The sequence below is a fragment of the Rhinichthys klamathensis genome, unplaced genomic scaffold, assembly GCF_029890125.1.
Source record: "Rhinichthys klamathensis goyatoka isolate OS25496 unplaced genomic scaffold, OSU_Roscu_1.1 h1tg000185l_1, whole genome shotgun sequence".
Taxonomy (NCBI): Eukaryota; Metazoa; Chordata; class Actinopteri; order Cypriniformes; family Leuciscidae; genus Rhinichthys; species Rhinichthys klamathensis.
The window spans coordinates 841,999-860,729 of record NW_026606713.1 but is presented as its reverse complement, the minus strand read 5'-3'; the positions used below and the strand labels follow the sequence as shown (position 1 = coordinate 860,729).

Below are 18,731 nucleotides of genomic sequence, written 5' to 3'. Positions count from 1 at the left end.
CTAATGTAAACAATAAAGGCCTGTTCACACAAAGAATGATATCTACAAAGATAACTTTCGTAGCCTATCCTGTGATTCCTACCCCTAGTCACCACGTCATTTTTCACACGACCCCAGACTGAGCCCATACATGTGTACAAGAGGGATGGTCGTTTTAGTAGAAGTAACCACGCCCACGTCAAACATTCTGGCGCCCTGTTGCAAATGTGAATGGAAATTGGCTTGATAATGGACAACCAGACTCTAGAGAATCTTTTTGCATGTGTTTGGTTCCGATCGGGCAAAAAACCTAGGTTTAGCTCACAAAAGTATACAGGTTTCTTGAAAACATTCCCCTGAATTTTACCAGTATGACATCATTCCAAGACATGCTTTCTGTCAAGGATTCCAATGATATAAGACACTTGAGCCTGTGACAAATGGTTTAGGATTTATGACCCATTATGTACTTTTGATCATTGTAGCACCACCATCAGGTCGATTGGGGTGAGCCTCGGTGACACAATGTATGCAGAAGTTATAACACACTTCCTGTTTCCTTTTTTTTTGCCATAAATTTGTTGCCTTGCCACAGCCAAACCGTTCGGGATATTGAAAATCTGATCGAAAATTTGTTTGGCCCAATGAGATCAATAAGTGTATGAAGTTTGGCTACTTTAGGTAAAAAGGGGTGTGCTACAGAGCCCCTCAAATACAACCCATGACCCCACCATGTCATCTTGTGTGGTCACTTGTGTCATCAGTGACCCTGATGGCCGACAATTTCAACGTGTGCAAAGTGTTTTTGAGCAGGTTAATGACCCCAAATTAAGTGGATGAGTAAACAGTTTCTCATAAATGTGACTGAAAACATAATGTCATTGATATGACAATTGAATACAATAGAATCGAGATATTGCCACAATTTTAATGTTCATAAATAAGGATTTTATACACATTTGTAAGTCTGTAAAGTTGTTCATACGTAAATAATTGATGTTATAGTCCTGTCAATACGTCAATATTGTAGGTTTCAGTGTCTATGGGAACACAAGTAAATGTACGTGTGGCAAAATACATACGAATACTCATGAGAACATGTTGTCCATTTCTATCGGCATGGTATATCAAACACTGAATTTCTTAAGTACAATGGACCAAACATGTTATGGACCAGACAAAGAGGGCAGGATTTTATTGTTTTTGTCCTGACATTTTCCTCTCGCTGGGAATCTTCAGCTGTAAGATGGGATGTTAAGTGGTGAACTTTGGCACATTGGTTTCTCCCACTTAAACCCTGTAGCCCCACCAACTACTACACAGACTTCAGTTTATAACAAATCTTTTAGTCTAGAAGCTATTTTTATCTTCAGTTTTTAACCTCAGGTTAAGTTCAGTAAAGTTATTGATTTGAATCTCTGGCCAGTAGATCATTTTTGCAATGGTTTTTCACTTGCCCAATAAACTTAAAATTTGATCAACCATGTATTAAATTCTTTGAATCAATGGACAAACCAATGAATATTAATAGATCTGGCATAAGTGCAAAAACATTCAAATTTGAGGTTCTATCCTTTGAATGTAGCTTAAACACAAAACAGCACAAGAAAAAAACCTTTGTTACAAACATTTATTAGATTTTATATTCTGGAAGACATCTCTTTGCATAATGTAGCTGTTTTATAGAGTCCCTTAGCCCTTTACGGAGTATAGCTGATTGAGGAATGGTCGATTGTATAGCTGGACATCTGACCCAGATTCACGTAGAGCCTGCGCAGTCTGTGGGATACCAGAGAACATGCCAACAGATGATGCTTGGGCACTCAAGCCTAGAGATGGAGTTAGGTTTGAACCTGTGGGGCGTTGCATGGCCACAAAATGCTCAGATATCTGGTTACTGCTTGTAGAGTCAGAAGGAGCTTGAGATGGGAGTCTAGAGGGTCTTTCAACTACACCAATGAGACCCAGGGTTCGCAGAGAGTCTGAGCTATACAGGCCATTTGACCGCTTATCACTGGTAGACTGGCTAGAAACAGCTAGGGGAGAGGAAGCAAGCTTGGCATATGCATGAGACCCAGGGGTGTACTTGCTAGAGGGGCTTTGAGAATGAACAGAAAAGCCACCATATCTGCTGCTACCACCCTGTGCAGAAACAAACGGTCCAGGATCTCCTGAAGATGAGCCTCCTGCTGATGACAGGGAAGGAAACAAACTCTGCATTGGAGAGCTTTGAGACAGAGAGCTGCCCTGTGATGCAGCTGCACCTGAGGTCTGAATACCTCGTGAAGGCTGCCATCTTTGAGACTTTTGGCTTTGGGACCCAGAAAAGCTTTGAAATGCTTGGCTGGACTGGTCGGCAACACCTTGGGGCGAGGACAACGATACACAATGACCATTATAGGAGGATGGAGACCCAGAGGCAAACTGACTTGTGGTATCTTGAGGCTGGAGTGATCCACCATAGGTGGTGCTTCCCTGAAGGGTGAATGGCTTAGAGGACCCTGACTGGGTGCCATAGCTAGAGGTGAACTGCTTCCGTGAACTCTGGACTGTAGCAGACTGACTGGAGGCACCTTGGGGTGAGAATAGTGATACACTTGGATAGGAGGATGGAGACCCAGAGGCAAACTGATTTGAGGTATCTTGAGGCTGGAGTGATCCACCATAGGTGGTGCTTCCCTGCAGGGTGAATGGCTTAGAGGACCCTGACTGGGTGCCATAGCTAGAGGTGAACTGCTTCCGTGAACTCTGGACTGTAGCAGACTGACTGGAGGCACCTTGGGGTGAGAATAGTGATACACTTGGATAGGATGATGGAGACCCAGAGGCAAACTGATTTGAGGTATCTTGAGGCTGGAGTGATCCACCATAGGTGGTGCTTCCCTGCAGGGTGAATGGCTTAGAGGACCCTGACTGGGTGCCATAGCTAGAGGTGAACTGCTTCCGTGAACTCTGGACTGTAGCAGACTGACTGGAGGCCCCTTGTGGCGAGGATAGTGATACACTTGGATAGTAGGATGGAGATCCAGAGGCGAACTGACTTGTGGTATCTTGAGGCTGGAGTGATCCACCATAGGTGGTGCTTCCCTGCCATTTGAAGGGAGCAGAGGGTCCTTCCTGGGTGCCAGAGTTGCCTGTGAAGGTAGAGGTAAACTGCTTCTGTGAACTCTGGACTGCAGCAGACTGACTGGAGGCACCTTGGGGTGAGAATAGTGATACACTTGGATAGGAGGATGGAGACCCAGAGGCAAACTGATTTGAGGTATCTTGAGGCTGGAGTGATCCACCATAGGTGGTGCTTCCCTGCAGGGTGAATGGCTTAGAGGACCCTGACTGGGTGCCATAGCTAGAGGCAATCTGCTTCCGTGAACTCTGGACTGTAGCAGACTGACTGGAGGCACCTTGGGGTGAGAATAGTGATACACTTGGATAGGAGGATGGAGACCCAGAGGCAAACTGACTTGTGGTATCTTGAGGCTGGAGTGATCCACCGTAGGTGGTGCTTCCCTGCCATTTGAAGGGAACAGAGGGTCCTTCCTGGGTGCCAGAGTTGCCTGTGAAGGTAGAGGTAAACTGCTTCTGTGAACTCTGGACTGCAGCAGACTGACTGGAGGCACCTTGGGGTGAGAATAGTGATACACTTGGATAGTAGGATGGAGACCCAGAGGCAAACTGACTTGTGGTACCCTGAGGCTGGAGTGACCCACCATAAGTGGAGCTTCCCTGCAGAGTGAATGGCTTAGAGGACCCTGACTGGGTGCCATAGCTAGAAGCAATCTGCTTCCGTGAACTCTGGACTGTAGCAGACTGACTGGAGGCCCCTTGTGGCGAGGATAGTGATACACTTGGATAGTAGGATGGAGATCCAGAGGCGAACTGACTTGTGGTACCCTGAGGCTGGAGTGACCCACCATAAGTGGAGCTTCCCTGCAGAGTGAATGGCTTAAAGGACCCTGACTGGGTGCCATAGCTAGAGGCAATCTGCTTCCGTGAACTCTGGACTGTAGCAGACTGACTGGAGGCACCTTGGGGTGAGAATAGTGATACACTTGGATAGGAGGATGGAGACCCAGAGGCAAACTGATTTGAGGTACCTTGAGGCTGGAGTGACCCACCATAAGTGGAGCTTCCCTGCAGAGTGAATGGCTTAGAGGACCCTGACTGGGTGCCATAGCTAGAGGCAATCTGCTTCCGTGAACTTTGGACTGTAGCAGACTGACTGGAGGCCCCTTGTGGCGAGGATAGTGATACACTTGGATAGTAGGATGGAGACCCAGAGGCAAACTGACTTGTGGTACCTTGAGGCTGGACAGAACCACTGTAAGTGCTACTTATTCCATGGGAGGCAAAGCCAGTAGAGCCCCCAAACCAAGGACCAGAGCTACTTTTTGACTGGCTATAAACAGCTGGGTGTGATGACATGGGGGAACTCACATATTTGGTACGGGACGCAGGGGCATACAGACCCAGAGTGCCCTGAGGCTTCAGATAGAAGCTAGAAGTAGAACTACTACCTCCCTGCACAGGAAAAAAATTACTGGAAGTTAATTGAGTGGCAGACCTGCTCTGGGTGCTTGTAGACACACTAGGTGAACTTTGAACGCTTGTGGACTGGCTAGAAATGCTTTGAGAGAGACTACCCTGAGTGTCTAGAGGTGAAGCAGGACCTGTTGACTGTGAATCTGAACTGCTCTCAGAGCCAAGCATAAACAAGCTGGGAGTGCTTTGACCATTAGTAGACTGGCTAGAGACCTCCATTTGTGAGGGTAGAAGCTGACTGGAGTTGTCTTGTGATTGGGGAGACAAGTCAACATGAGAGCTAAGCCCTGCCACTTCCCCTTGAAAAGAAGAGCCAGAAGCTTCCAACAAACTGCCCGAACTTCCCTGAAAGCTAGAACTATACAAACCGGGGGTACTCTGGTCACTGGTAGACTGACTAGAAACAGATGAAGAACTGAGCATGTTATAGGAGCCTGGGTTATATTGACTCGAGGCACCTTGAGACTGAGGCGAGCCACTGTAACTGCTTTCACCCTGAGGGGAGATGGATTGACCAGAGCCTTCTGAAGCCAGCACTGGGCTACCTTGAGAAGTGTACGTGGCACCTGGAGCAGATGAACTGCTGTAAGAGATACTCTCCTGAGAGAACACAGGCAAAGTGGCTTCTGCTGATTTAGCACCAGAGGTTTCCAGGGAGCTGGACATGTACAAACTAGGGGAGCTTTCATCACTGGTGGACAGGCCAGAAGTGCCAAGTGTGGCAGGGAAGCTACTTTCTCCTTGTGTAGAAACACTAGTAGTATCTGTAGCGGCTGATCCAGAGGAACCCTGGAGCGATGTCAAACGGCCTGCATGCCGTTCATTTAAGGGTAGAGGCAAGGAAGCTAAAACAGAGCTGCTTGGAGCTGTCTGGGCATGGGACATTGATTCATGCCTGCTGGAAACACCACCTTTAACAAATTGGAGTAAGTTCAACCTTTTCAGGGGTCTGTTAGCGAATAAACTAGAGCCCACTTCTTCAGGCAAAATCCCAGTCACAGGGACCTCTGACACAGAAGACTGGACTGCACGAGGTGAGAACGTTCTGTCTGAAGCTTGGCCCCACCGGTGGCGGGCATCTGAATGAGCCCCACCTGTGAATTACACAAAATAGAAGACTTGTAGAAAAAGAAACCTCACAATTTAAAATCCTTTACGAGAGAAAATATAAAAAAAAACACCAAAAACATTAATCTTACCTTTAAATCCATGAGTATTACTCAAAAAGAGCAGGAAGATTACAAACAAGGGTAACCTAAAAGTAAATATATAAAATACATAAAGAAAATTAATTATTTGCTGAATCATTCACAAACCGAGATTGATTGAATAAACTCACTGTGTCCACCCTTTATCCATGGCAAACAAAAAACCCTGAGTACTCCAATGCCCCAACATTCACTTTCTCAAACCACCACACAGACACTACAATTGCAAACATATCTAACTGGAGATAAGTGTATTTTATAGGCCTTCATCAGTCCAATTAGGGCAAATAACTAATTAGATGAAACATTGTTCACCTGGGAAACTAACTGGCTGTTAAAAGATAATTGATGATGGTTTTATGAAGGCTCTGATTCCCTGTGCTGTTTAAACATTTTAAAGTGTGTAACTGTGTATTGTCTGCATAGGATATTCTCATACACTTTACACAAAATGTGACCTTTATAAATAGTTTTGTTTAATTGTCATAATGTAATACAAACTGTGCAGAGAGACAATTACTGATATACGGGGTAGGTAAGTTTTAGGATTGGGAACATACAGAAGAAAGAACAAAGCTCAGTTTATGCTAAATCGGGGGGAATTTAATGCTAAATTGCGTTTAAAAACAATCCTGTACCTTTTACCAACTTAGCAAGTTACATGGTTAGGCAAAAAAAAAAAAAAAAAGACAATATACACAATTTAACACACTGAGCAACTCACAAAAAAACGTCCACACTGCAGGGCAGCAACGATATTCATAACATGTTTGCTTTAATAAAAGAAATAAATACCAAGAACAGCAATGAAAACAACTTTGTAATCCATCAGTGTAGACTTGGTGTACTAGATTTGAGCAGAGAGATAGAGTAAAATCTATTTGATAGATTTGAGCAGAGAGACTGAGTAACAATCTATAAGTACCAAAATGTATTTACACCAGGTCAAGGTTTGATGATTTGATTCAAATCAGACAGAGTCACAGCTGATTGAAAGACAAAGTGAATGAACAAGGAAGGAAGTAAGAATAATGTTTGGAGTCTCAGGGATAAAGCTCAGTCAAAATGCTCTGAGGACTCCTGTTCAGCATCTCTTTGGGGAAGATTCTCAAGAGTTAGAGACTGTTTACCAGTTAGTTGAGCCAGAAAATTCAACATTTTTGATAATTATGTCTGAAAAATTCTCAGCAACAAGGCTTTTTCAACCCTGTTTAAATATAGGCCTATGCTGCACACTAGTGGTTATACTATGTATTACATTTTATTTTATTTATTTCAACCAGATAGCACAAATGCATTTTATGAAAAATAATAAAATGTGATTTTTACTTCTTATTTGTATTATTTTATATAGAAATAAATGGTGTATAATTTGTTATTTAGAAGATATGAGACTCTTCCTGTTTCCCTTTTTGTCATTATTTTATTTCATCAACTCCGTTCAAGAGACCCATTTGAAATGTAGCCTCTTCAATATATTGGCATCATGTTGAGAAAGTTTGGTGTGAATCGTATGAGGCTCCTTGGAGCAGTAGTTAAAAATTCAGAGCTTGATTCCAAAAATCCACATTCAAACAAAAATATCTAACTTCCTGTTGGTGACTGTAAATTAGAAAGTCGCCCGGCTCGATGAGAATAATATACAGTAATGTACCAAGTTTGTTGACTGTAGGTAAAACTAACCACCCACTTTGTGGCAGGGAAGTTTGTGACGCTACTTAGCCGCTCCTACACGCCCATTTTTAAGGCTTTGCCCATGTCTACTGGCTTACAACTCTGATGTGTGCGTGTCGAGTTTCATGCAATTTGAAGCATGCTAAGAGTCTCAGAAATACCCAAAAGAAATATAAAAAGTTTGATGCGTTGCCATAACAACAGTATTCAAGAATCCTTTCACAGGTTTACGTCTGCTTTACGAAAGTGACATGCTTCCATCTGCCATTTGGTGGCTCTATAACTGACTCACAATAGTCACATCCATGTCATCAGCTTCCTACAGCTAACACACAGCTGAAGTTTCATCAAATCTGGGAGATTTCGCACCGCGTAGTTCTACACGGACGAATGGTTCCCATAGGAACGTTTTCCTGGTTGCATTTGCACCGCCAGTAGGAACTCTGAAGTGACGTAAGCCACGCTTATGTGACTTATTTTGACAACGCCAGAGCCTAAGCACACAGTGCTCGCATGCTCCATGTTCATTAGTTTACGGTTTGTCTAACAGCCCTGTCTCATACATTATTAGAAAGAACTGTTATACGTAAATAAAAAAATAAAAAAAAAGTGTACACATGTCCAGTGTTGCTAGCTGAGCAGAAATACATAATCATGTTTTGCTTGGTCCCCTCAGTTGCGTTGGATTTTCCCCTCAGCGTGAAGGTTAAGAGGCCCATCTATCACTGTTTTCTATGTTTGTAGAGTTTCTGAAATAAATGGCTATAATCTGTGTGTTTACACAGCCTTTATAATAATGCATAATAGTGCGTTCGGCCAATCAGCGTACACTTACGTCACAGATAGTTCCTATATTGCTGGTTTAGACCCTACTCTGAAGGAGGAGCTAAATTAGTTCCTAGAACTAAAATCGTTCCTAGTTCCTGCGGTGCGAACACGCCAAAATCCAGGTACTTCCGCCTTTTTGTGTTGTAATAGGCCTAGCCCAACAAATGACTTGAGCAAAAATGTCCCCCCCTAGGCCAGTAGAAATAAGATGTCCCCCATCTAGGCCAGTAGAAATAAGGCTTTTTGTGGTACATGTCTGAACAGAAACCATGTAAACTGCAAGTAAAGACAACAAAAAACCCAAATATTTTAACAACATTTATTAAAAATCACATGACATTTCCAGTTATTTTTGGCCATAGCCATATTCTTTAACATTGATGGGGCCGACAGATGCTCTTTCCCAGCGTAGATCTGAGGAACAAATGATTAGTGAGAACTAAAGCCATGTATGACAATAACAACTTATCAGAGTTAGTCCAAACCTGTAAGCAGTTGATCACTTCCACTTCTGATGCTACACGTTGTGTCACAGCAGCCACACACCTGGTCAGAATCATCTGCAGACACCCACCTGACAAAACAAACCCTCAAATAAGTTAACGCAACCAATTCACCTGTACACTTATTTAGCGGGCAACATACCCATTAGCAGAGAATGAACAAGCTTTCTGTTCAGAACTTGGAGAGGTTGCTGCAGCCACCTTCAAAATGCATGTGATGTAGACCTGCAGAGACAATGGTTTGTACACCATGGCAGCATATCATACAAAGAGTTGCACAACTACAGGACATGCATACCAGCCCACTGTCTGCTTGCTGGAACCTGAACGCCTCTAGCTGAAACCCTAGCTTATCACCTTGAGTCCGGGGCATAAAGTGAGACGTGGAGCCTGTGAGCTTGGCATCAACCAGGCACCTGTGAACAGAACCCAGTTAGAAATCACACAACCCTTATGGAAGCTGGGATACATGAGGTAGCACCTCTTACCCATTATTCTCAATAAAGGAGTATCTGGGGACAGAAGCAACATCAGGGACTGCAGTAGCCACGCAGCGGTCCACAAACACACGGATGGGAACATGGCTGTACAAACGCACTGACGCTTCAAGATTTATCATGTCACCCAGGAAGTACTGGTTAGAAGGTCTCTCAAATCTCCAGTCATCTGAAAAAAAAAAAGTAAAATAATTATCTTAACAGATGATTCACAAGCATTCTACAAATCTGTATGGGCTACACCAACCAGTCATGAGCTTGAGGGAGAAGACAAAGACGTCCTCTGCAACCTCAGTTGAGGCATATGGGATCCAAGTGGGCATTAAGGCATCGCTGCTCACATTATGTGTTCTGTAGGAGTTAAACAAGCGGTCATCTCTTGCCCATAAACGGCAGGATTAGAACATTGGGTGAGCCTGAATTAATTGAATCCTCACCTTGGATAATGACACTCGATACCAACCACCGCACCACTGCTCCTGACAATAGGAACACCATATGAAGCCTCTTGTGGGGTGTACATAATGTTGAACCTATAGACAAGCTCATCCTCAGTCACCTAAACAGAAAGGTTAATAGAAGAACAGTCACATGGACAATTCAGAATACCTATGATTGTCACAACAGAACCTTACCATTGATGTACCGCTACATCCATGCAGTTCAGACTCAAAGATCAGCACTTGAGCAGAAGAATCCTCTCCAGTTGCAGTACAGCCTCCCAGTGTAAAACCAGAGGACAACAGTGGGTGCCCAGTCCCAAAGAAGTCCTTCATCACTTCCACATATACTGAATTCTCTCCACACTGAGCAGCTACACTGTTGGCAGGGACAGGATAAGGCAACTCAAAAGGAACGTCTGGCTGCTGCGGTTCCTCTGGTAGACTTGGAAAACTCCACGTCAGTGTCGCCACTGGACCCTGCAACAGCTCTTTTAATTGAACACCCATAAGATCTTGAGAAGACTTTCCAAAGTCAGTCCTGACTGGTGTCTGGACAGGAAACTGAGCGGGAAAACTTTGTGGTGCAAATGCAGTGTTACTGGGAACCAAAGACATCCTGGAATCAGCCTGTTGAGAAGCTTGAGCTAATGTTCTAGGCCTAAACTCGCTTGGACTCCGATTATGTGCTGCTCTTGCCCTCCATTGTGCTTCAGACAATCCAAGTGCAAGAATAAACACCAATCCGAATCCAACCTGCCAAAACCCCATTATTGCCAAGCTTGTTTCAATGACACATTAGGGTGCTACCATCCCAATTTATGCAGATGTAAATCAGAAAGGCTCCACCTCTCTCGTGACAAGCATCATTTTTCTCTAGACCTGCCAATTTACTCAATCAATATGTCACAGGTGAAAGTCATTGATTCTTTACTACGCAGAATAAAATGAATTTACATATAAGGGCATGTTATTAGTAGCTAAACCAAATGATTGCTTATTTTAGATAACAAAATGTCTTTAGATCAAAAAAGTCTTTTTGTTTCTTCCTTTTTTATTAATTCAGAAACATGGCCACAGACAGAATTGCACACTAGAGTATCCAGAATAATAAAGTTTAGTATGTTTCAGGTTTAGATTATAACAAACGTTCTTCCCTCACATCAACAGCAATCTTCACGGGGGTCTGAAATGGAGAAATTTAGTTCAGAATCAAAGGAATGCAGGATCATAACATTATTTGATTATAGATTCACTGATATTTTTTCTCCCCATTGCAACTGTTATGTTTAGGTTGATCAGAGTGTTTGTGGCATACTATACGCTGCTCAGCACTGAAAGACTATAATCTGAACAGTCTACTAAAACAATTTAATTTAAAATACAAAAGTTAAGCTCATTAGACATTAAGAACTTAAAAAAATGTTGGCGTTTGAAACATGACATAGCACACATTAAAAGATGCTGGAGAATGTTAAAGAAAATATAGTTAAGTTCACAAATAGTTTGTGAAGCAGCACAGTGATCTCGGTCACTATAGCGGTCCCTTTCTCCGTAGCGATCACGGTCTCTCCCGACTTGTCTGTCACCATGACGATAATGAAATTCTCCATGACGACCCCTGTCATCAGCATTTCTTTTGCTACGGGACCCTTCTTTTGAAGAAGAGCTAGAGTAAGAGTCTGAAACTGAGCGCTACTGAAGCCGCTCATTTTGGTCCCTGAGCTGAGGGCAGGGAGCGGCAGCATGGAGGAAACTGAGGAGGACGACGATGGAGAGTAGGACTGGTGGGCTCTGTCAGGCCCCTCAGGTGCTCTTGAAGGCAAATAACTTAGACTTCCTGCATGGGTCTACCCAGAGGAGCTGTAAGTTTAGGAGGAACGCCTTGATGCTCTGTGCGATACGATAATCGATACGCTGGCGTCAAATAGCGATATTTTTTTAAATAAAATAAGGCGCTCTAAATAGATTTCCCTGCTCCCAGCGTCGCTACTTCATGGGTCCTCGAGGTGGCGCTCAACATGTAAACGTGAAACGTGGACATAAGTTAACTAGCCTAAGAAAAAGAGGCTTTTATCGGGATGGTGGAAATCAGTGCGAGTAGCCTACAATAATAGATGCCCCAGTCATGTTTAAGTTCAAAGTCTATGTAGTTCAAAGTAGCTATGTGATTTCGGACGGAGCCATACTTTTTAAAATAGTTTGTCAAACAGAACAACCATAAACGTTGTTTGTTTAATTCAGCAATTTACGTTCCGCAATCATCAAAGAAATAAAAAGCTGTTTTTGCATTTTTTATTTAATTTTGTGTAAAAATGTATTTACGTCTGCAGTTGGATCAAAACATGAGAATTAAATTTCTCATGGAAGGTACAGTGTGTTGCATTCTGGGATAATTTGCATGTTATGGTAGTATGCTATTCTGAACATATCTATATACCCTTCTCAATCTTTCATTTTTATCAGTCATCCTGATTTGTGCATGTGTACTACCTAATGTAAACAATAAAGGCCTGTTCACACAAAGAATGATATCTACAAAGATAACTTTCGTAGCCTATCCTGTGATTCCTACCCCTAGTCACCACGTCATTTTTCACACGACCCCAGACTGAGCCCATACATGTGTACAAGAGGGATGGTCGTTTTAGTAGAAGTAACCACGCCCACGTCAAACATTCTGGCGCCCTGTTGCAAATGTGAATGGAAATTGGCTTGATAATGGACAACCAGACTCTAGAGAATCTTTTTGCATGTGTTTGGTTCCGATCGGGCAAAAAACCTAGGTTTAGCTCACAAAAGTATACAGGTTTCTTGAAAACATTCCCCTGAATTTTACCAGTATGACATCATTCCAAGACATGCTTTCTGTCAAGGATTCCAATGATATAAGACACTTGAGCCTGTGACAAATGGTTTAGGATTTATGACCCATTATGTACTTTTGATCATTGTAGCACCACCATCAGGTCGATTGGGGTGAGCCTCGGTGACACAATGTATGCAGAAGTTATAACACACTTCCTGTTTCCTTTTTTTTTGCCATAAATTTGTTGCCTTGCCACAGCCAAACCGTTCGGGATATTGAAAATCTGATCGAAAATTTGTTTGGCCCAATGAGATCAATAAGTGTATGAAGTTTGGCTACTTTAGGTAAAAAGGGGTGTGCTACAGAGCCCCTCAAATACAACCCATGACCCCACCATGTCATCTTGTGTGGTCACTTGTGTCATCAGTGACCCTGATGGCCGACAATTTCAACGTGTGCAAAGTGTTTTTGAGCAGGTTAATGACCCCAAATTAAGTGGATGAGTAAACAGTTTCTCATAAATGTGACTGAAAACATAATGTCATTGATATGACAATTGAATACAATAGAATCGAGATATTGCCACAATTTTAATGTTCATAAATAAGGATTTTATACACATTTGTAAGTCTGTAAAGTTGTTCATACGTAAATAATTGATGTTATAGTCCTGTCAATACGTCAATATTGTAGGTTTCAGTGTCTATGGGAACACAAGTAAATGTACGTGTGGCAAAATACATACGAATACTCATGAGAACATGTTGTCCATTTCTATCGGCATGGTATATCAAACACTGAATTTCTTAAGTACAATGGACCAAACATGTTATGGACCAGACAAAGAGGGCAGGATTTTATTGTTTTTGTCCTGACATTTTCCTCTCGCTGGGAATCTTCAGCTGTAAGATGGGATGTTAAGAAGTGAACTTTGGCACATTGGTTTCTCCCACTTAAACCCTGTAGCCCCACCAACTACTACACAGACTTCAGTTTATAACAAATCTTTTAGTCTAGAAGCTATTTTTAATCTTCAGTTTTTAACCTCAGGTTAAGTTCAGTAAAGTTATTGATTTGAATCTCTGGCCAGTAGATCATTTTTGCAATGGTTTTTCACTTGCCCAATAAACTTAAAATTTGATCAACCATGTATTAAATTCTTTATTTGAATCAATGGACAAACCAATGAATATTAATAGATCTGGCATAAGTGCAAAAACATTCAAATTTGAGGTTCTATCCTTTGAATGTAGCTTAAACACAAAACAGCACAAGAAAAAAACCTGTTACAAACATTTATTAGATTTTATATTCTGGAAGACATCACTTTGCATAATGTAGCTGTTTTATAGAGTCCCTTAGCCCTTTACGGAGTATAGCTGATTGAGGAATGGTCGATTGTATAGCTGGACATCTGACCCAGATTCACGTAGAGCCTGCGCAGTCTGTGGGATACCAGAGAACATGCCAACAGATGATGCTTGGGCACTCAAGCCTAGAGATGGAGTTAGGTTTGAACCTGTGGGGCGTTGCATGGCCACAAAATGCTCAGATATCTGGTTACTGCTTGTAGAGTCAGAAGGAGCTTGAGATGGGAGTCTAGAGGGTCTTTCAACTACACCAATGAGACCCAGGGTTCGCAGAGAGTCTGAGCTATACAGGCCATTTGACCGCTTATCACTGGTAGACTGGCTAGAAACAGCTAGGGGAGAGGAAGCAAGCTTGGCATATGCATGAGACCCAGGGGTGTACTTGCTAGAGGGGCTTTGAGAATGAAGAGAAAAGCCACCATATCTGCTGCTACCACCCTGTGCAGAAACAAACGGTCCAGGATCTCCTGAAGATGAGCCTCCTGCTGATGACAGGGAAGGAAACAAACTCTGCATTGGAGAGCTTTGAGACAGAGAGCTGCCCTGTGATGCAGCTGCACCTGAGGTCTGAATACCTCATGAAGGCTGCCATCTTTGAGACTTTTGGCTTTGGGACCCAGAAAAGCTTTGAAATGCTTGGCTGGACTGGTCGGCAACACCTTGGGGCGAGGACAACGATACACAATGACCATTATAGGAGGATGGAGACCCAGAGGCAAACTGACTTGTGGTATCTTGAGGCTGGAGTGATCCACCATAGGTGGTGCTTCCCTGAAGGGTGAATGGCTTAGAGGACCCTGACTGGGTGCCATAGCTAGAGGTGAACTGCTTCCGTGAACTCTGGACTGTAGCAGACTGACTGGAGGCCCCTTGTGGCGAGGATAGTGATACACTTGGATAGTAGGATGGAGATCCAGAGGCGAACTGACTTGTGGTATCTTGAGGCTGGAGCGATCCACCATAGGTGGTGCTTCCCTGCCATTTGAAGGGAGCAGAGGGTCCTTCCTGGGTGCCAGAGTTGACTGTGAAGGTAGAGGTAAACTGCTTCTGTGAAGTCTGTACTGCAGCAGACTGACTGGAGGCACCTTGGGGTGAGAATAGTGATACACTTGGATAGTAGGATGGAGACCCAGAGGCAAACTGACTTGTGGTACCTTGAGGCTGGAGTGACCCACCATAAGTGGAGCTTCCCTGCAGAGTGAATGGCTTAGAGGACCCTGACTGGGTGCCATAGCTAGAGGCAATCTGCTTCCGTGAACTCTGGACTGTAGCAGACTGACTGGAGGCCCCTTGTGGCGAGGATAGTGATACACTTGGATAGTAGGATGGAGATCCAGAAGCGAACTGACTTGTGGTATCTTGAGGCTGGAGTGATCCACCATAGGTGGTGCTTCCCTGCCATTTGAAGGGAGCAGAGGGTCCTTCCTGGGTGCCAGAGTTGCCTGTGAAGGTAGAGGTAAACTGCTTCTGTGAACTCTGGACTGCAGCAGACTGACTGGAGGCACCTTGGGGTGAGAATAGTGATACACTTGGATAGGAGGATGGAGACCCAGAGGCAAACTGATTTGAGGTATCTTGAGGCTGGAGTGATCCACCATAGGTGGTGCTTCCCTGCAGGGTGAATGGCTTAGAGGACCCTGACTGGGTGCCATAGCTAGAGGCAATCTGCTTCCGTGAACTCTGGACTGTAGCAGACTGACTGGAGGCACCTTGGGGTGAGAATAGTGATACACTTGGATAGGAGGATGGAGACCCAGAGGCAAACTGATTTGAGGTATCTTGAAGCTGGAGTGATCCACCATAAGTGGTGCTTCCCTGCAGGGTGAATGGCTTAGAGGACCCTGACTGGGTGCCATAGCTAGAGGTGAACTGCTTCCGTGAACTCTGTACTGTAGCAGACTGACTGGAGGCACCTTGGGGTGAGAATAGTGATACACTTGGATAGGAGGATGGAGACCCAGAGGCAAACTGACTTGTGGTATCTTGAGGCTGGAGTGATCCACCATAGGTGGTGCTTCCCTGCCATTTGAAGGGAACAGAGGGTCCTTCCTGGGTGCCAGAGTTGCCTGTGAAGGTAGAGGTAAACTGCTTCTGTGAACTCTGGACTGCAGCAGACTGACTGGAGGCACCTTGGGGTGAGAATAGTGATACACTTGGATAGTAGGATGGAGACCCAGAGGCAAACTGACTTGTGGTACCCTGAGGCTGGAGTGACCCACCATAAGTGGAGCTTCCCTGCAGAGTGAATGGCTTAGAGGACCCTGACTGGGTGCCATAGCTAGAGGCAATCTGCTTCCGTGAACTCTGGACTGTAGCAGACTGACTGGAGGCACCTTGGGGTGAGAATAGTGATACACTTGGATAGGAGGATGGAGACCCAGAGGCAAACTGATTTGAGGTACCTTGAGGCTGGAGTGACCCACCATAAGTGGAGCTTCCCTGCAGAGTGAATGGCTTAGAGGACCCTGACTGGGTGCCATAGCTAGAGGCAATCTGCTTCCGTGAACTTTGGACTGTAGCAGACTGACTGGAGGCCCCTTGTGGCGAGGATAGTGATACACTTGGATAGTAGGATGGAGACCCAGAGGCAAACTGACTTGTGGTACCTTGAGGCTGGACAGAACCACTGTAAGTGCTACTTATTCCATGGGAGGCAAAGCCAGTAGAGCCCCCAAACCAAGGACCAGAGCTACTTTTTGACTGGCTATAAACAGCTGGGTGTGATGACATGGGGGAACTCACATATTTGGTACGGGACGCAGGGGCATACAGACCCAGAGTGCCCTGAGGCTTCAGATAGAAGCTAGAAGTAGAACTACTACCTCCCTGCACAGGAAAAAAATTACTGGAAGTTAATTGAGTGGCAGACCTGCTCTGGGTGCTTGTAGACACACTAGGTGAACTTTGAACGCTTGTGGACTGGCTAGAAATGCTTTGAGAGAGACTACCCTGAGTGTCTAGAGGTGAAGCAGGACCTGTTGACTGTGAATCTGAACTGCTCTCAGAGCCAAGCATAAACAAGCTGGGAGTGCTTTGACCATTAGTAGACTGGCTAGAGACCTCCATTTGTGAGGGTAGAAGCTGACTGGAGTTGTCTTGTGATTGGGGAGACAAGTCAACATGAGAGCTAAGCCCTGCCACTTCCCCTTGAAAAGAAGAGCCAGAAGCTTCCAACAAACTGCCCGAACTTCCCTGAAAGCTAGAACTATACAAACCGGGGGTACTCTGGTCACTGGTAGACTGACTAGAAACAGATGAAGAACTGAGCATGTTATAGGAGCCTGGGTTATATTGACTCGAGGCACCTTGAGACTGAGGCGAGCCACTGTAACTGCTTTCACCCTGAGGGGAGATGGATTGACCAGAGCCTTCTGAAGCCAGCACTGGGCTACCTTGAGAAGTGTACGTGGCACCTGGAGCAGATGAACTGCTGTAAGAGATACTCTCCTGAGAGAACACAGGCAAAGTGGCTTCTGCTGATTTAGCACCAGAGGTTTCCAGGGAGCTGGACATGTACAAACTAGGGGAGCTTTCATCACTGGTGGACAGGCCAGAAGTGACAAGTGTGGCAGGGAAGCTACTTTCTCCTTGTGTAGAAACACTAGTAGTATCTGTAGCGGCTGATCCAGAGGAACCCTGGAGCGATGTCAAACGGCCTGCATGCCGTTCATTTAAGGGTAGAGGCAAGGAAGCTAAAACAGAGCTGCTTGGAGCTGTCTGGGCATGGGACATTGATTCATGCCTGCTGGAAACACCACCTTTAACAAATTGGAGTAAGTTCAACCTTTTCAGGGGTCTGTTAGCGAATAAACTAGAGCCCACTTCTTCAGGCAAAATCCCAGTCACAGGGACCTCTGACACAGAAGACTGGACTGCACGAGGTGAGAACGTTCTGTCTGAAGCTTGGCCCCACCGGTGGCGGGCATCTGAATGAGCCCCACCTGTGAATTACACAAAATAGAAGACTTGTAGAAAAAGAAACCTCACAATTTAAAATCCTTTACGAGAGAAAATATAAAAAAAAACACCAAAAACATTAATCTTACCTTTAAATCCATGAGTATTACTCAAAAAGAGCAGGAAGATTACAAACAAGGGTAACCTAAAAGTAAATATATAAAATACATAAAGAAAATTAATTATTTGCTGAATCATTCACAAACCGAGATTGATTGAATAAACTCACTGTGTCCACCCTTTATCCATGGCAAACAAAAAACCCTGAGTACTCCAATGCCCCAACATTCACTTTCTCAAACCACCACACAGACACTACAATTGCAAACATATCTAATTGGAGATAAGTGTATTTTATAGGCCTTCATCAGTCCAATTAGGGCAAATAACTAATTAGATGAAACATTGTTCACCTGGGAAACTAACTGGCTGTTAAAAGATAATTGATGATGGTTTTATGAAGGCTCTGATTCCCTGTGCTGTTTAAACATTTTAAAGTGTGTAACTGTGTATTGTCTGCATAGGATATTCTCATACACTTTACACAAAATGTGACCTTTATAAATAGTTTTGTTTAATTGTCATAATGTAATACAAACTGTGCAGAGAGACAATTACTGATATACGGGGTAGGTAAGTTTTAGGATTGGGAACATACAGAAGAAAGAACAAAGCTCAGTTTATGCTAAATCGGGGGGAATTTAATGCTAAATTGCGTTTAAAAACAATCCTGTACCTTTTACCAACTTAGCAAGTTACATGGTTAGGCAAAAAAAAAAAAAAAAGACAATATACACAATTTAACACACTGAGCAACTCACAAAAAAACGTCCACACTGCAGGGCAGCAACGATATTCATAACATGTTTGCTTTAATAAAAGAAATAAATACCAAGAACAGCAATGAAAACAACTTTGTAATCCATC

General features: G+C 43.8%; 3 protein-coding genes across 3 annotated transcripts; all 3 read right to left on the bottom strand.

Annotated features, from left to right (window-relative positions):
• Positions 1 to 1,671: 1,671 nt before the first annotated feature.
• LOC130095109 (serine-rich adhesin for platelets-like) lies at positions 1,672 to 5,943 on the bottom strand. The gene is made up of 3 exons (XM_056261764.1): positions 5,858 to 5,943; positions 5,718 to 5,773; positions 1,672 to 5,612 (listed from the first exon to the last, which is right to left on the bottom strand). Exons 1-3 carry the CDS (start codon positions 5,914 to 5,916, stop codon positions 1,672 to 1,674), a joined length of 4,056 nt encoding a protein of 1,351 aa, XP_056117739.1. The 5' UTR covers positions 5,917 to 5,943.
• Positions 5,944 to 8,533: 2,590 nt separating this feature from the next.
• On the bottom strand, positions 8,534 to 10,454 carry LOC130095080 (zona pellucida sperm-binding protein 3-like). The gene is made up of 8 exons (XM_056261743.1): positions 9,864 to 10,454; positions 9,666 to 9,787; positions 9,476 to 9,579; positions 9,220 to 9,397; positions 9,030 to 9,147; positions 8,874 to 8,956; positions 8,714 to 8,802; positions 8,534 to 8,642 (listed from the first exon to the last, which is right to left on the bottom strand). Exons 1-8 carry the CDS (start codon positions 10,437 to 10,439, stop codon positions 8,575 to 8,577), a joined length of 1,338 nt encoding a protein of 445 aa, XP_056117718.1. The 5' UTR covers positions 10,440 to 10,454; the 3' UTR covers positions 8,534 to 8,574.
• A 3,791-nt stretch (positions 10,455 to 14,245) lies between these two features.
• LOC130095108 (serine-rich adhesin for platelets-like) lies at positions 14,246 to 18,119 on the bottom strand. Its single transcript, XM_056261763.1, has 3 exons — positions 18,034 to 18,119; positions 17,894 to 17,949; positions 14,246 to 17,788 (listed from the first exon to the last, which is right to left on the bottom strand). Exons 1-3 carry the CDS (start codon positions 18,090 to 18,092, stop codon positions 14,424 to 14,426), a joined length of 3,480 nt encoding a protein of 1,159 aa, XP_056117738.1. The 5' UTR covers positions 18,093 to 18,119; the 3' UTR covers positions 14,246 to 14,423.
• Between the last annotated feature and the right edge of the window lie 612 nt (positions 18,120 to 18,731).

Bases quoted from the DNA above. Each gene is read 5' to 3' on its own strand.
- LOC130095109 (XM_056261764.1), bottom strand. From the start codon at position 5,916: ATGTTGGGGCATTGGAGTACTCAGGGTTTTTTGTTTGCCATGGATAAA. The intron at 5,774-5,857 runs GTGAGTTTATTC...ATTTACTTTTAG, and splicing joins ATGGATAAAGGGTGGACACA to GTTACCCTTGTTTGTAATCT. The intron at 5,613-5,717 runs GTAAGATTAATG...TGTAATTCACAG, and splicing joins TAATACTCATGGATTTAAAG to GTGGGGCTCATTCAGATGCC.
- LOC130095080 (XM_056261743.1), bottom strand. From the start codon at position 10,439: ATGGGGTTTTGGCAGGTTGGATTCGGATTGGTGTTTATTCTTGCACTT. The intron at 9,580-9,665 runs GTGAGGATTCAA...TAACTCCTACAG, and splicing joins ATCGAGTGTCATTATCCAAG to AACACATAATGTGAGCAGCG. The intron at 8,957-9,029 runs GTATGCATGTCC...TTGTCTCTGCAG, and splicing joins AGCAAGCAGACAGTGGGCTG to GTCTACATCACATGCATTTT.
- LOC130095108 (XM_056261763.1), bottom strand. From the start codon at position 18,092: ATGTTGGGGCATTGGAGTACTCAGGGTTTTTTGTTTGCCATGGATAAA. The intron at 17,950-18,033 runs GTGAGTTTATTC...ATTTACTTTTAG, and splicing joins ATGGATAAAGGGTGGACACA to GTTACCCTTGTTTGTAATCT. The intron at 17,789-17,893 runs GTAAGATTAATG...TGTAATTCACAG, and splicing joins TAATACTCATGGATTTAAAG to GTGGGGCTCATTCAGATGCC.